The sequence below is a fragment of the Phocoena sinus genome, chromosome 9 (genome assembly GCF_008692025.1).
Source record: "Phocoena sinus isolate mPhoSin1 chromosome 9, mPhoSin1.pri, whole genome shotgun sequence".
Classification (NCBI taxonomy): domain Eukaryota; kingdom Metazoa; phylum Chordata; class Mammalia; order Artiodactyla; family Phocoenidae; genus Phocoena; species Phocoena sinus.
In genome coordinates, this window is record NC_045771.1 from 59,565,940 (window position 1) to 59,580,154 (window position 14,215).

The following is a 14,215-nucleotide window of genomic DNA, read 5'->3' on the forward strand; positions in this document are numbered from 1 at the left end:
CTAAGGAAAAGCAATTATGCAGTGTTTGAGTTGTGAGCTAAATTAGCTGCCTTTCTTCAAGAAACACTATTTTTTACTTGAAACTACAATTCATAGACAAACCATGGTTATTTAGGCTTGGTTATTTGGCAGAAATTTTCTCAAAAATCAATGATGTGAGCTTGCCACTTCAAGAACACAATTGACAATATTTGTTGCTAATGATAAAATTTGAGCTTCAAGCAAAAATTAGAGTTTTGGGAAACTTACATCTGCCACCATGAGCTGTACAGCTTTACCATACCTAAAGACCCTTCTGAAGAGTTTGGTAATGATAGTACCACATGTGATTTTTGGATGTTGTACAATGGAATGTGTCAATATTTGAGAAGTCTGCATAATTTTCTAAATAACCAATGCATAATGTTATAAAATCATACATGAATAAAAGATTCATTCAAAGTTTAAAACAGACCAATGGATTTTAATGTAACAGAGTACAAAAAAGTTCATTGACTGGTGTGGTTTCACGTTCAGATTGCAGCTGAACTTTTGGAAACTGCCATTTGTTGATTTTTGGTGTAATATCAAAGAATATCCACAGTTACTTTGAGAGGCTATTCAGATACTCATTGTTTTTCAGAATACACATTCATGTGAGACCAGATTTTCTTTCCAACTAAAATAGCACATCACAGCAGATTGAATGCACAAACACCTGTAAGAATCCAGTTGACTTCTTTTAAGCTAGATATTAAAAAGAGAAGTGAAAATATAAAAGAAATACCCTCTTATGATTTTTTTTTGGTCTTGGAAAGTGTGCCTATTTTTTCATAAAAGTTTTATGTTAAGTAAAAGGTTAGTGTTGTTATTATAGAATTATTAGGTATTTAAAGTTTTATCAGTTTTAATTTTTAACGTGGCTGATGTTAATAGATGTAACCCACATAAACAAAAGCTCTTTGAGGTCACTAATAATTTTTAAGAGTCCCAAGGGATGCTGAGACCAAACGTTTGAGAACTCATCTACAATATGAGTAGACGAGGCCTGGGCACCCCCCATGAGATGGATTTTATCAAAATGTTTGTTTTCCCAGTATACTGATGGCTGTACAAATTTAGCATATAACCCTCCCACATCTTTCACCAGCCAACTCCTTCTGAGATTTCTCTCACCCTCTTTTTATTGACAGTGTGATATAGCTGTAAAAATGGTTGTGGTCCCATTCATCCCTTGGCCTCCCATCCAAGTGGAAGGAGGCAGCTATATTGTATAAGAAGCCAGGCAGGTGGAAGGAGGTTGTGGAAGATCAAATTTCTTACATGTACCTAGTGGCAGATGAAAAGTTCAATAGCTGATAGTGAAGAGCTGACGGGAACAACTGTTTTTAGGCAGGAAAAGAGAACTTGTTTCTAGGTAGTTTTTTCAATGCGTCTGGAAACAGCTGGGCAATGACTTAAACCTCCTAGGATTCTGACTTTAAGCTTAAAAATACATTTGCATATGCCAGCATTAGAAATGGAATCTCAAACTGCTGCCAACTTAGACAACTGAAAGGAAATAGAGATCTAGACGGTTGAAAAGCTAAGCCTCAGGAGGTTCTGTTGCTTGGCAGCTGTGTAAACAGAGCTAAACCCTTTGCTTCTCCTCTGTTAGACGCTTGGTTCTAAACAGGATCAAACCATCCCATGACCATATGTGCGGAAATGGAAATGAAGGTGATGGGTCTCATTGTTGGGTTCAAGAAAAGTCGAGCATTTTCCTTTCTTTATGGATGTGTGTGGAGTAAGAAATGTGAAGGAGATACAGGGTGAATTGAGAAGAAAAGGGCAGGTGTGAGATGACTTCTGTTTTTAACTTCCTGAGTGTCCATGTTGTTCTCTCGTGTTTTCCTCCTTCCTTCCTTCCTCTCTACGTTCTTTCCTCTTTGAGACTTAGGACCGTGAGATGTTTTTATGATGGAACAGCAGGAGTGACCCTCCCTGTAACTAACTTCTTAACTAGAGAAGAAACCATTTCTCCATGTGCCTCTCCATCCTCTGGGGGAAGTGGGTAAGATAGGGGAGGATGCCTGCCTGGGACAGCTTGATACGTAATCCCTATGTTCAACGGAAAAATGGAGAAGAATTTTACTACTATTAAATGACTACATTTAATTGTTTAAAAATATTTTTTTCTTCGAGTCACATCTCTTTAACCACGTGCATTCCATTTTATAACCCATTTAGATTGAGAAGCACGCTATACCTTTAATGTATTTCTCACTGTAACTTTTTAATATTTAATTTATTTTTATTGTACGATTGACATAAAACATTATATTAGTTTCAGGTGTACAACATAATCATTTGATATTTGTACATATTGTGAAATGATCACAATAAGTCTAGTTTAACATCTGTCACCATACATATAATTTTTTTTCTTGGGTTGAGAACTTTTAAGATATGCTCTCTTAACAACTTTCAAATATGCAGTAGAGTGTTATTAACTATAGTCACAATGCTGTATGTTACATCCCCATGATTTATTTGTTTTCTCACTGGAAGTTTGTACCTTCGCCCATTTCACTCATTCCCTCACCCCCAGCTCTGAGAACCATCAATATGTTCTCTGTGTCTATGAGCTTGATTTGTTTTGTTTGTTTCTTGTTAAAGTTTTTTTAAGGTATAGATCCTTTGCAGTGAATTTCGAGTGATGGTTTTGGATATCGAATTAGGGTGGAGTTGGGGGAAAGAGTTTGCTGGGTAAAAAAATAGTAATACTAATAATAATGGTAGAAAAAGAGGAGGAGGCGGAAGGGAAGAGGGGCAGAAAGAGAAGGAAGAAGAGGACAAACAACTTTTCTTAGGTGTTTAATATTTGCCAGGCACAGTATTAAGCTCTTGACTTATACTGATTCATTTACTCGGATGATAACAATGGCAGTTTACTGAACTCAAAGATGGGCTGAAACAAAAGATGTGAGAACTGAAGCACTTGGGAGGATGGATGGAGATGAGTCATAGTGAACAAGGGGATATAAGGTGAAGCAGGGGAAAAGAGGGAAATCAGAAGTAGGGAGTTTAAATTTGAAAAAAGTTACAGTTGGGAATTAGGATATGGAGTCCATACCCTAATTGAGATTAGTAGGTGTTGAGATTTCTGTTGTCAGGTAGGGGTAATTTGCAGGATGAGAAAAGGAAAAAAAAAAGAGGTGACATTGGATTGTACTCAGTGATAGCTGGAGAACTTGCAGGAGGGCGAGAGCTGAGATGCAGACGTGGGAGGGAATAGGAGCATGAATCGGGCAAGTGTGGGTAGGTTGTGAGAGAATGTGGGCAAAAGGAATGTCACCCTGGGAAGCAAATTCAGAACATGGGACTCTGCTAGGAGGAGAGCTGGGCAGGCATCATAAACAGTGCATCAACTGACCCCGGCATGGAGGGAGCTGGGGCGAGACAGCTGTAAGTGTTCCTAAGCCAGGGTAGAGTTGAGCTGTAGTTGGCTGGTGGCTGGGAGAGTAGGTGGATGATCAGACAGGGAGGCGACATACACCTAGAGGTGGGTTTGATGTATCTACTTGACCCCTTGCCATTTGTAAATGAAAGAGACCAGCTTTTTATGTGTGTGCAGCAAGTGAGCGATAATTAACAGCAGGTACCTTTGACTCTTATTTTCTTAAACCGCGAGCACCAAAATTGCCTTTGCAATGACCTACATTAGCCCCAGGAAGCTCTATAACTCATGTCCTCCATTCTTTGCTCCTCGATTTGCTTTGTTCAATGTGCAGGGAGATTTAGTGGGTCAGACTGGCAAGCCCCCCCGGGAAAGCCTGTGGAGTTCAGTGCTGACACTGCATTTAGTGCCACTATTTAAGCCATTTCACTGTGTGTAAAGGCCCATTCATTTACTCTAATGTGTACTTTCCAAACCCTTTACAAGGTGTTCTCTTGAGATTTCTTATTCTCCCAGGTGTTGATGCAAAGTGTCCAGTTTGGAATAGATCCAAAAATCAGTAAGTGGAAGGTACTCTCTATAGCTGTCTTTTAACGTTGTGCTCCTACTGCCTTTAAAAAGTGAAGTGTTATTTGAAACGTCACTATATAACATAACTTTTTTTTAAGTTCCCTTGGTGTTATTGTTGTTTATTTTTAAAATACTGGCTCTATGGCTGGTAACACCAACTTGAATGACCAACATTGTCAGACAAATTTATCAGTTTTAAGAAGACCTTTGCCCTTTGCAAAAATGTACTGAGAATACACCTTACTTCCCACTGTTGAATGAAGTCCTTCGCAAGAAAATCACAACAAATACAGGATGTTCTATTACATGGTTTGCTCTTGAACAACCATAATATGTAACTGAAGTCATGCCAGATACTTTTGATGGACTGGGAAAGGGAGATGAAAGGGAATGTGGAGGAGAGGGAAACTTCTTAGAGAATTCTAAAGTTTTTCTAAGAAGTTTCCACTGGCTGCTTTCAACATAGGATGACACAGCTATTGTTTAACAGTAATTTTTCTGATCAGACATTTCGTTTTTGACAGCAGAAAAATATTGAAAGCATAGATAAGATTGGCCCCCATTGGGGAAGAGTATATGTAACTTCTCAGATGCCTTCTGGAATTAGGTTCTAGTTTTCTCCTGTCAGGTTTTTTGGTGTTGAAAATTACTGGCTAACAGTGTTTTAGTGGTAAATGTTACTTTTATCAGTTCTGTGGCTTCTCTTGGGGAAAAAAATCAGATCTAACTGCTTGGGTCCATGTTCTTCCATGGCAGCCATCAAATTGGAACCGGATAGAGCTGCTTCCTGCAGGCAGAATGTTTCCTCTCTGGCTGGCCTCAGTCACTGCTTTGTTTCCTCAGTTATCTACTTGGCACCTGTAGGACAATGAATTTGTGACTCAGGTTTAAATAGGCCTTGGCAGGAGAGTTCATGCTCCATTCCACAGCCCCAGTCCCCATCTAGCTTCTCAACCCACCTGCAGTGTTGTATCTCTGCGTCCTTTCTGCTCAGAAGTGCTGTTGACACTTAAATTATGACACACTGAAAGTTTTTTCATCACTTCCTTATTTACCTTCTCTTCCCAGTTTCACTGACGTCCTCTTGACAGTCTCGAAGTTGAATTGTTAATCTTTCTCATTTGCTTCCACATCTGTAGGCTACCAAGAGTCACGTCTTCCTTCTTGGCTGGGCTCTCTTCAGTCCACATTCCCAGCACATTCTGTCTCTACATTCACCTACCATCCCGGTGCAGGTGCAATCGACCCAGATAGATGTTGGCACCAGCCTCCCCGCAGCTTGCGTATTTCTAGTTTCTGCTCCTATCTGTTTCCCAGGCAGGGACAAGAATAGGCTTAAGCAAATTTATATTCTGTGTTTGTTTTGTCACTTTCTCTTTTAAAGAGCTGCTGATTTCCCAACCCTCTTTACACCCAATGGAACTCACTTTTCTGTATTTTCAAGTCTTTGCCACTTGCCTCCACAGGTCCATTCTTACCAACTAAAGTGTGTATTTCTTGACTTGGATTCATCTGTGTCTCTTGTACACAGCCTGCTGGTTCTCTCTTCTGCAGACCTTTGTGTGTCTCTATCTCCCTTTCCTGTGCTAGTTCCTGACCTCCTTCCATATCCAGTTCAAATTCCACTTCTTCCTTAAAGCTCACCCTCGCCCACTCCACCAGATCTTGATTATTCTCTTGTTCTGCATCCCCTCTGAACTTGTACGTTGGCGATCAGTGGAGTGTAGTGGTGCAGAGCACGGACATGCTTGAATTGACGTGCTTCCATGTATGGACTATGCAGTCTTAGGTCTTGCTGAGTCTCCTTTATCTGAATTGTGAAAAAGGCGTTCATAATAATATTGGTCTCCTCGGATTGTTGTACTTAAATGTGCTAATAAATGTAAAGTATCTGGCACTCAGTAAGCTGATCTCTCAAGGAGCATTTCCAGCCACACATGCTCACAAAGTTGAGTTACGTACTCCTTGAAGGAAAGAATCTGGCTCTGCTCATCTTTGTACTCGATACCTTAGAGAATGCCTAGCACAGATTAAACATTCAACACATGTTTGTTGAAAAATGAAGAGCGTGATCACGAATAGCAGAGATGGATTATCATGAGCATTATTGCTATTATTTCACAAATCTTTGCGATCACATTATGAGCAAGAATGTGTATGGTAGGACAGTAGGAACACAGTACACTTCCCAACTGTGTGTATTCATCTTTTTTTTTTGTGTGTATTCATCTTAAAGTGTCTTAGGGTGACTGCAGGTTCTTGATTACCTTGTAAAGACAGTGACAGTAAGTTTGAGGATTTTTCATTGCTTTGTATGCTTTTTTTTTTGCCTTCCCTCGTTTTGTCATCTACTCAGGGACACATTATATATTCATCATAGTTGCATACAAATAATATGCAAATGAATACTCGTGACATTTATGGTTAGTTTTTGTTTGTTTTTTTTTTTTACTTTATTTTAGGAATTTGGGTCAGAGAGGAGTTCTTCATGTCTCAGTGTCTCCATTTTCTTAGTTTCCAGTTGGCAGCAGAAAAGAGGCAAATATAATCATTGTGATTGGTGAGAATCTTCTCCAAACTCATTTTATTTGAAATTTCTGGCACCATCACCACTAGGATCATCATCACCATTAACATTAAAAATCTTATTCAGATAAATGGTCCCAAGAACTTGCCATGGTGTTGTCTCCTCATTCATGTGTTCACAAATATCTTTTGCTTTGAAAAGGGGAAGTGCCAGGATAAGCAATATTGCATTCAGTATGCAAATGAAAGTTTTATAGAAATAGGTTTGTACTGGAGATGAAATTAATTGTGACAGTTCAGGAAGAGTTTTACAGGAAAAGAAGATTAACATGTTAGGTCTTCAGTGGCTGTCTTCCCTGATGCATATAATATTAGGCAAAATGAAATCTCCATGTGCCCAGTCTCAGTGGAGGAATGTTTGTTGAGCCCATAGAAATTTGAGCAGGGCATGTGTTTAAGAGTTTATGACAGCCTATTTTCTTTTCTCAGTGTGGGGATGAATTGGTCCATTGTCGTCTAAATTGGAAGTCATGGTGATGGTTCTTTTTTGATTCTCTTATTAACTTTTTGTTTAGTTGTTAAGAAACTTGTACAGAAAATGTGTTACTTATTCTGAAGTAAGTTGCTATTATTCTTCAGACCAGAATAGACTATAACACTGTATTTTTTCAAATATTTATGTATACATGAAAAGGGAAGATTTTATATAGAGGGAGACCAGATCTGACTTATTTGATTCATCAACAGAGGCTAAGGTATACAATCTGTTATTGCCAGAAAGTTCTATTTTCAAGCTTGATTTCCTTTTGAATGATTTTTGCGATGATAATAGAGAAGTTGTGTATATTCACTTTTTTTCCTCTTTTGCTCCAAGGAAACCAACATGTCTGACAAAAGTGACTTAAAAGCTGAGCTAGAGCGCAAAAAACAGCGCTTAGCACAGATAAGAGAAGAGAAGAAACGGAAGGAAGAGGAGAGGAAAAAGAAAGAGGTAAGTACTGGGTGCTGGGGTGTTGGGGGGTAGGGGGAAAGGAGAATCACTTGATTCCGAGAGGCTGGTCAAACGGATAAAGAGGACCCTGTAAAAGAATGCTTTTACAATACCTGAATAACATGAGTGATGTCTACATACATACTCAAGAGTAGTAAAGTCATTGACATCTGCCATGTAGTGGCCAGGCACCACATAAATGGTAGATAGCATTTGGTCCAGAGGTCCCGAACCCCTGGTTTACCCCAGACTTGAATAGAACCCTGAAAGTGGCCTGTGATATCGCTATTGTTAGAAATTTCCTTAACCTTTCTGTGTCTCAGTTCCCTGTGCTTAACATGGGAATAGCAGTGTGTTTATTTTGTCTGATCATGAGGACTAAAAAAGTTAATCTTATAAAAGCACTTAGCAATACCTAGGATATAGTTACTACTTAATAAGTGTTAATGTCAAGGGAAGGTTTTAAAAAAACTACTGGCCAGAACATTTTAGGAGAAAAATAGACAATGATGCCAGTGGATTACCATGATTTCTTTTCTTTTTTTTTTAAAGTTAAAAGTATTTTCCATCAATTTATTTATTTTTATTAAAAATTTTTTTTTATTGGAGTACAGTTGTTTTACAATGTTGTGTTAGTTTCTATTGTACAGCAAAGTGGAGTTCCCTGTGCTATGAAGCAGGTTATTAGTTATCTATTTTATATGTATTAGTGTATATATGTCAATCCCAGTCTCCCAATTCATCCCACTACCATGATTTCTTAAATGTATACTTTTTTCAGGGTAAATAAGAATCCTAGGTCCGGTAAAGGGAAAGCTGCATTTTTCTCCTTTGGTAAGGGGGTGGATAGTATAGTAGACCCTGCTGTGTGAGATGTTAAATCTAGAAGAGATTTTAGAGCCCTTCCATTAAGGCCCTTCTTTATGCCAACAAAGCAGCAGAAACCCAGAGGTGAAATGTAGCTTTTCTGCCTGCTAGACCCGAATCCAGGACCCTTGCTTCCCAGTTCAATGCCTTGCTGCCATATCATGTTTTTTTCTACTGTCAGAATCCAACAAATAGTTTATTTTTAATTCTCCAGTTCGTTGTGGTGGTGTAGAAATAGCCCACATCTTGTACAAAAGCCAGATGCCACAGATATTTTTGAGTAGTTTTCTAAGAAGGAAACTACATACAGAGTGATATGCTTGTGTGTATACAAACCAGAGCTGCTTCCCTACTCAGAGTTTTTCTCTCTTTTTTTTTTTTTTTTTTTTTTTTTTTTTTTTGCGGTACACGGGCCTCTCACTGTTGTGGCCTCTCCCGCTGCGGAGCACAGGCTCCGGACGCGCAGGCTCAGCGGCCATGGCTCACAGGCCTAGCCGCTCCGCGGCATGTGGGATCTTCCCGGACCGGGGCACAAACCCATGTCCCCTGCATCGGCAGGCGGACTCTCAACCACTGCGCCACGAGGGAAGCCCCAGAGTTTTTCTTTAAGCGAAAAGAAGAATGTGTTTTGATGCCTTACAAGCTAAGTGCTATTTCATACTATAAGGCTGGGAGAACAAGGTAAAAAGGTTTCTAACAATTATTTTCCAACAAAGTAAAACATAATTGAAGTTGTTCTCTAGACTTCTGGTATCTTGCTTCTCTTGGTACCATTACACTTTGATTGATGTCATAGTTTATTTGTCCTTGACAGCGAGCGTAATGTTTTTCCTTCACAGATCTTTGCTGTTACATATGCAGTCTTGAGTGAAGTAGAGGTGAGAATTGACAAGGAATGGCTATTCATTTCCATGCAAAGCCAAAAAAAGCATTAAGTTATTATGCTCCCTTTCCTTCAGATGTCAACACTTACTGTAGTTTTAAAGCACCTGTTATCCTTTACTAATAACCGGTTTCCTTTTAAACTGACATTCTAATATCCAACTTGAATTCCAAAGAATTACCACAAAATGTGAAGTGATATGGGAAATCTGGTTCCAGATTATGCTGTCTGCTTCATCCTCATCATTTTACACATTTGGGGGGGAAATTACAGGCAAACAAGACTGGTAGAAACAGGCCACCCTTTTTGTTCCTATACCACGCAGCTTTGATGGGGATTTAGCTTGTTATGCAACAGACAGAGCCCTGGCAGACTGGGGACGGCAGGTGGTGGAGAGTGTGGAACACCTGGACTCTGGGCCTTCCTGGGCCTCTACCTAGTTCTGGAATTAAAGTTTTACATAGTCTTAGTTTCCTCATTTCTAAATTGACAGGGTGGTTGAGGCCTGACTCTGCTCTTTGGAGTCCCATGGCAATGTAGAATCCCAGCCTCTCCTCCCCAGAGTCTCTTGATTTGAAATATCTAAATAGGACCAGATTTTGGGATCCACTGCACTGCAGCATCCTGAAGGTGTGTCCTGGCTTTCAGTCCTGTCCCTATACAGCCACATCTCCCCCACAAAAGATCTTTCCTTGGGTCAGACTATGATGACTTGGCTTGTTCTGAGAAGCCAGTGTTGTCAGGCAGAGGCAGTAGAACTCAGTGGTTATACAGAGGCTTTCAAGTTGAATGTGGCTAGGAAACCTGGGTCTGCCCTTCACAGAATGGCCTTGAGTGACTCTGGGACTTCTCTGAACCTGGTTTCCCTTCTGTAAAATGGAGAGAAGAGTGGGTCCTTCCTCATGGAGTTGTGTGAGGATCCGAGGAGGTGATGTAGAGCAGTGAAAGATGCAGAGGATCTGGTTGGTGAGAAACAGCTGTTACTCTGCTTCTGAGATGGGCCCTAAATGGGGTCCGTAGAACGGCCGCATACATTCGTCAGGATCAGTGCTAGGGAGGCCATTATTCAAAAATGCCCCATTATTAGAAGGGTCTTATAATTCAAGGCCCCTAGTTTCCTGGGATGATGGCATTTTGTAGCTGAAAGAAACTTGGAAATAATCCCTTCTGATCCTTCTTTTTCAAATGCTCTTATGCCCCTGGGGGCTAAGCCTCAGAAGTGGTCCCCCTTTATCTCCAGTCTCAGGAATGACCCCCTCTTCCAGCCAAGCCAGTTGTCCAAATCAGAAACCTGGGGTCATTCTTTCACCACCTCTTCTCCAGCTCACACTGATCATGGGTCCTAGACAGGCACAGTAGCTCTCCCCTTTCCATTCCATCTCCTTTTTCCCTAAATCCACATTACAGGCAGACGCAGCTTCTTACATTACACCTTATGGGCCAATGCTCTCTGTTGACAGGAAGTTTATGAACATTCTCTTCCCTTGGCTTTTGCTGTTCTGTTAACCGTATGTCTTTCAGTTCTCATCTCAGATGTCTCTTCCTCTGGAAAGCCTTCTCTAATACCTTTCTCTTAACACATGACTGAGTTAGTCCTGTACCCTATCCTTGACCTTATCAAATTATTTAGCACCATTTGCTTGTTCGTTTGTCTTTTTCTCCTAATAGAGCACAAGCTTTTGGGGACAGGGTTGTATTTTTTCATTACTGAGTCAATGTCCAGCACAGATCCTGCCACATAGTAGGCCTTCAATAAAGGGTTATAGAATTAACGAGTGAATGAATGAATGAACACCTAAACTAGTTAGGGCAGGTCTGAGATGCTGGTCACAGACATTCTTTCCAAAGACCGGGATTTTTTTTCTGCAAATATCCTTGGAAGCTTCAGATCCCGAGTCTGTGGAGTGCTCTAGTTAACTGGCCACGGTCATTGACTCCTAAGTTTAAGATTTTCTAGTTTTTGTGTTGTTTGTAGAGAGTTAGAAATAGCCTTAAGCTTATAAGTTTGATATTTTCAAACTTTATTTAGGCTTATATTTTAAATAAAACAAGTTTAGAATAAAAGGAAACGAAATGCTCTTTAATGCTAATCTGAGTGACAGTTTTTTGCCATGACTGAAAACTAGTGTGAATTGGGACCACCCAGGTTGGTTGTCTCTGCAGAATCCAGAAAACTGTGTACATGTATAACATTACACTCTGCGTCTTTGGATGTCAACTGCTTTCTTGGTTGTGGTATTACGGATGAAATCTGATTTTAAAATAAATATAGTGGTCACCATTTATGACACAGAGCCAATGTCATGAAAAATTGGCTTTAAAGCAATGAGGTGTGCTTAATGAGGCCACCCTGAAATTTCGTCCTGTCCTTGGCCGTCTGCCAAATTGCTGCAAGGTAAGATGGACAGAGGCTTCCCGACCTTTCCTCACTTGTTCGTCTAACAGCTGTGCAGCTGTCTTTGGAAAAATGACTGACAATTCTCAGCTGACAAATTTTCTTTCTTCACATACCCTCTCTGGGTCTCAGCTGTGATGCCTCTTCACAAACAGAAATACCATTTGCTGGGAGAGACACCGAGCATAATTTTAAATTACTAGTATGCAAAAACTCCTTGTTGAGTCATTAAAATGTATTAGGACTCTGTAGTATTTACTTGGAAAAAACTAGAGGTTTCATGATTAGGGCTTGGTATAACTGCCTTGGATGAAGTAACACATTGTTCAGTTTAAGGTGCTAGTTGGTAACAGTTAGGAACTGCCTTTATTTCCAATAAGTCCCAGTTACCTAACTTTGCATTTTTCCTGGTCAACTTTGAGTTTGATAGCTTTCCTAAGCTTCTGTTACGTCTAGATGGACATTTATCCTTACTAATATTTGTTATTATATTGTCTGTTTCCTTAAGAATTAAAAAAGGTGGAAGGCAGAGAATGAGTTGTAGAGACACCTTGTACCGTGGGAGTGACACATTGGAGGTGGAGTTTGGGTGTGCTATTTTTGCACAGTGTCTGGCCATGCATGTTGACACGCAGTTTATGTTCTAATATGTTTTTTGAATGATTAATGATTAAAGTTAGGAGTTCCCTGGTGGTGCAGTGGTTAAGAATCTGCCTGCCAATGCAGGGGACACAGGTTCGATCCCTGGTCTGAGAAGATCCCACATGCCACGGAGCAACTAAGCCCGTGAGCCACAACTACTGAGCCCATGCGCCACAACTACTGAAGCCCGCGCGCCTAGAGCCTGTGCTCCACAATAAGAGAAGCCACTGCAATGAGAAACCCGTGCACCGCAATGAAGAGTAGCCACCTCTCGCTGCAACTAGAGAAAGCCTGCGTGCAGCAACGAAGACCCAACGCAGCCAAAAATAAATATAAAAAAATAAATAGATAAATTTATTTTTTTAAATGATTAAAGTTAGAATAAATTAAAAAAAAAACCAGATTCTGTGCCTTTCTGCATAGGACATACATGACAGAAGGTTATAGATTTTATGCCCTAAGTTTATTCAAAGGAAGATTAGATGGATCTTTTTCTGTTCACTGTACATAAGCTCCATTAGAATCTCTCGCGTTCATTACCACCGGCACTCCGTTGTCCTTAAATAAGTTTTTGTTGAAAGGATGAGGAAAAGTGGCTTTGTTATGAGCACTGGGTCACTGGAAACTTAGATGACTCCTCCTCACAGTGGTGGTGTAAAGGGGCTTACTGAATGGAATATAGCTGGTAGAAACTGCTCTGAATGGTGTGTAATTCTTAGATTCTATAGCTATAGAAGAGCAATTACCAAAGGCAGAATATTCATTCATTCAACACATTTTTTTATTGCTAATTGTGCATCAGCTGTGTCAAGCCTTGATCTGGATGTGTGGATACAGTGGTGAACAAAATAAACACGTTGTCTGCTCTCAGTGAAGCTGACAGTCCAGTTTTGGCTTAACTCTTCACTGTAAAACCATGCTATTCTGTATTGGCTTCCTGAGATGAATTTTGCTTATCTTCGTTTCTTCATTTGTATTTTAGCAGTGGCAGTGGTAATTCCCTTTTCTTTCATTTCCCCCTTTTCCTTCAGTCCTTTTTTTTAACTTTATGGTATGTGAATAATACAGATCCTCACTCTGCAAGGTCCTTTTTCTTATCTTAGTTCTGTCTTTGCCTCTGTTGTATGCATAAGCTTTGGAACTTGCTAGTTTAAATGTTAAAATTGGGAAAGAACGTGAACTTTGATATCTTCCAAGATTAAACTGCCGCTTCAGAATTTTGGGTTATATGAGAGTGCCTGAATCTTCTAGTATCCTCATTAGCCCTTATCGATCCCCATAATGGCAGTTTTCCCTCTGATGACAGGTAAACTTCAAACATATGACTGCATTTTAAGCCTGAGGCGAATAATAATAGAAGCCTTGAGCCTAGCACTATGTGCAAAGATGCATTTTACTTATAATTGGGGTGTAGGTTACCATCTGGGAGTAAGTCAAGGTTGCATGAACTCTTTCTGCTTTAGATGCCACAACAGAAATTATGCTTCACTGCTTTGAAATGTACTTTGCACTCCTGAAAGAGGTAATGTTTCTGTTAGGGAGCCCAGCTTGCCCCTGGGGAGAAAGGTGTGTCTGATAACTGGATAATTGGCTTTTGACAAGCTCTAAGACAACATCATGCCTGTAAACTCACAAAGCCTTGTCGTGAGGTAGCTGCACATCAAATAGGATGTTATCATGTTTCAGATGTGGGGCAAATGCCTTGTCTTAAGTAGTAATTGTGTTATGAAAAAGAAGAGACCCAAGAATTCCCCCCAGAATTCCACCACTAACCTTCTTTAACCTGTATTTTGACTTGTTGCTATCCTATAAAAAGACAAACTGGATCTGACTGTAAGAGACTCAGACAAGATGTGTTTTTAAGATAGAACTTGGGGAAAGAATGTCTCTCTCCTAAATGATTTTTTGTCTTGTATTTTTCTA

General features: G+C 40.0%; 1 protein-coding gene across 5 annotated transcripts in view; it reads left to right on the forward strand.

The window, feature by feature from the left end:
* Nucleotides 1–14,215, forward strand: part of DYNC1I1 (dynein cytoplasmic 1 intermediate chain 1) — a 331,990-nt gene that overhangs the window by 33,936 nt on the left and 283,839 nt on the right. For all 5 annotated transcript variants that reach the window (XM_032642848.1, XM_032642850.1, XM_032642849.1 and 2 more), the window contains exon 2: nucleotides 7,389–7,505. In XM_032642848.1, the coding sequence (XP_032498739.1) occupies nucleotides 7,398–7,505 (108 nt within the window). In that variant the 5' untranslated portion in view covers nucleotides 7,389–7,397. The remainder of the gene's footprint in view (nucleotides 1–7,388; nucleotides 7,506–14,215) is intronic.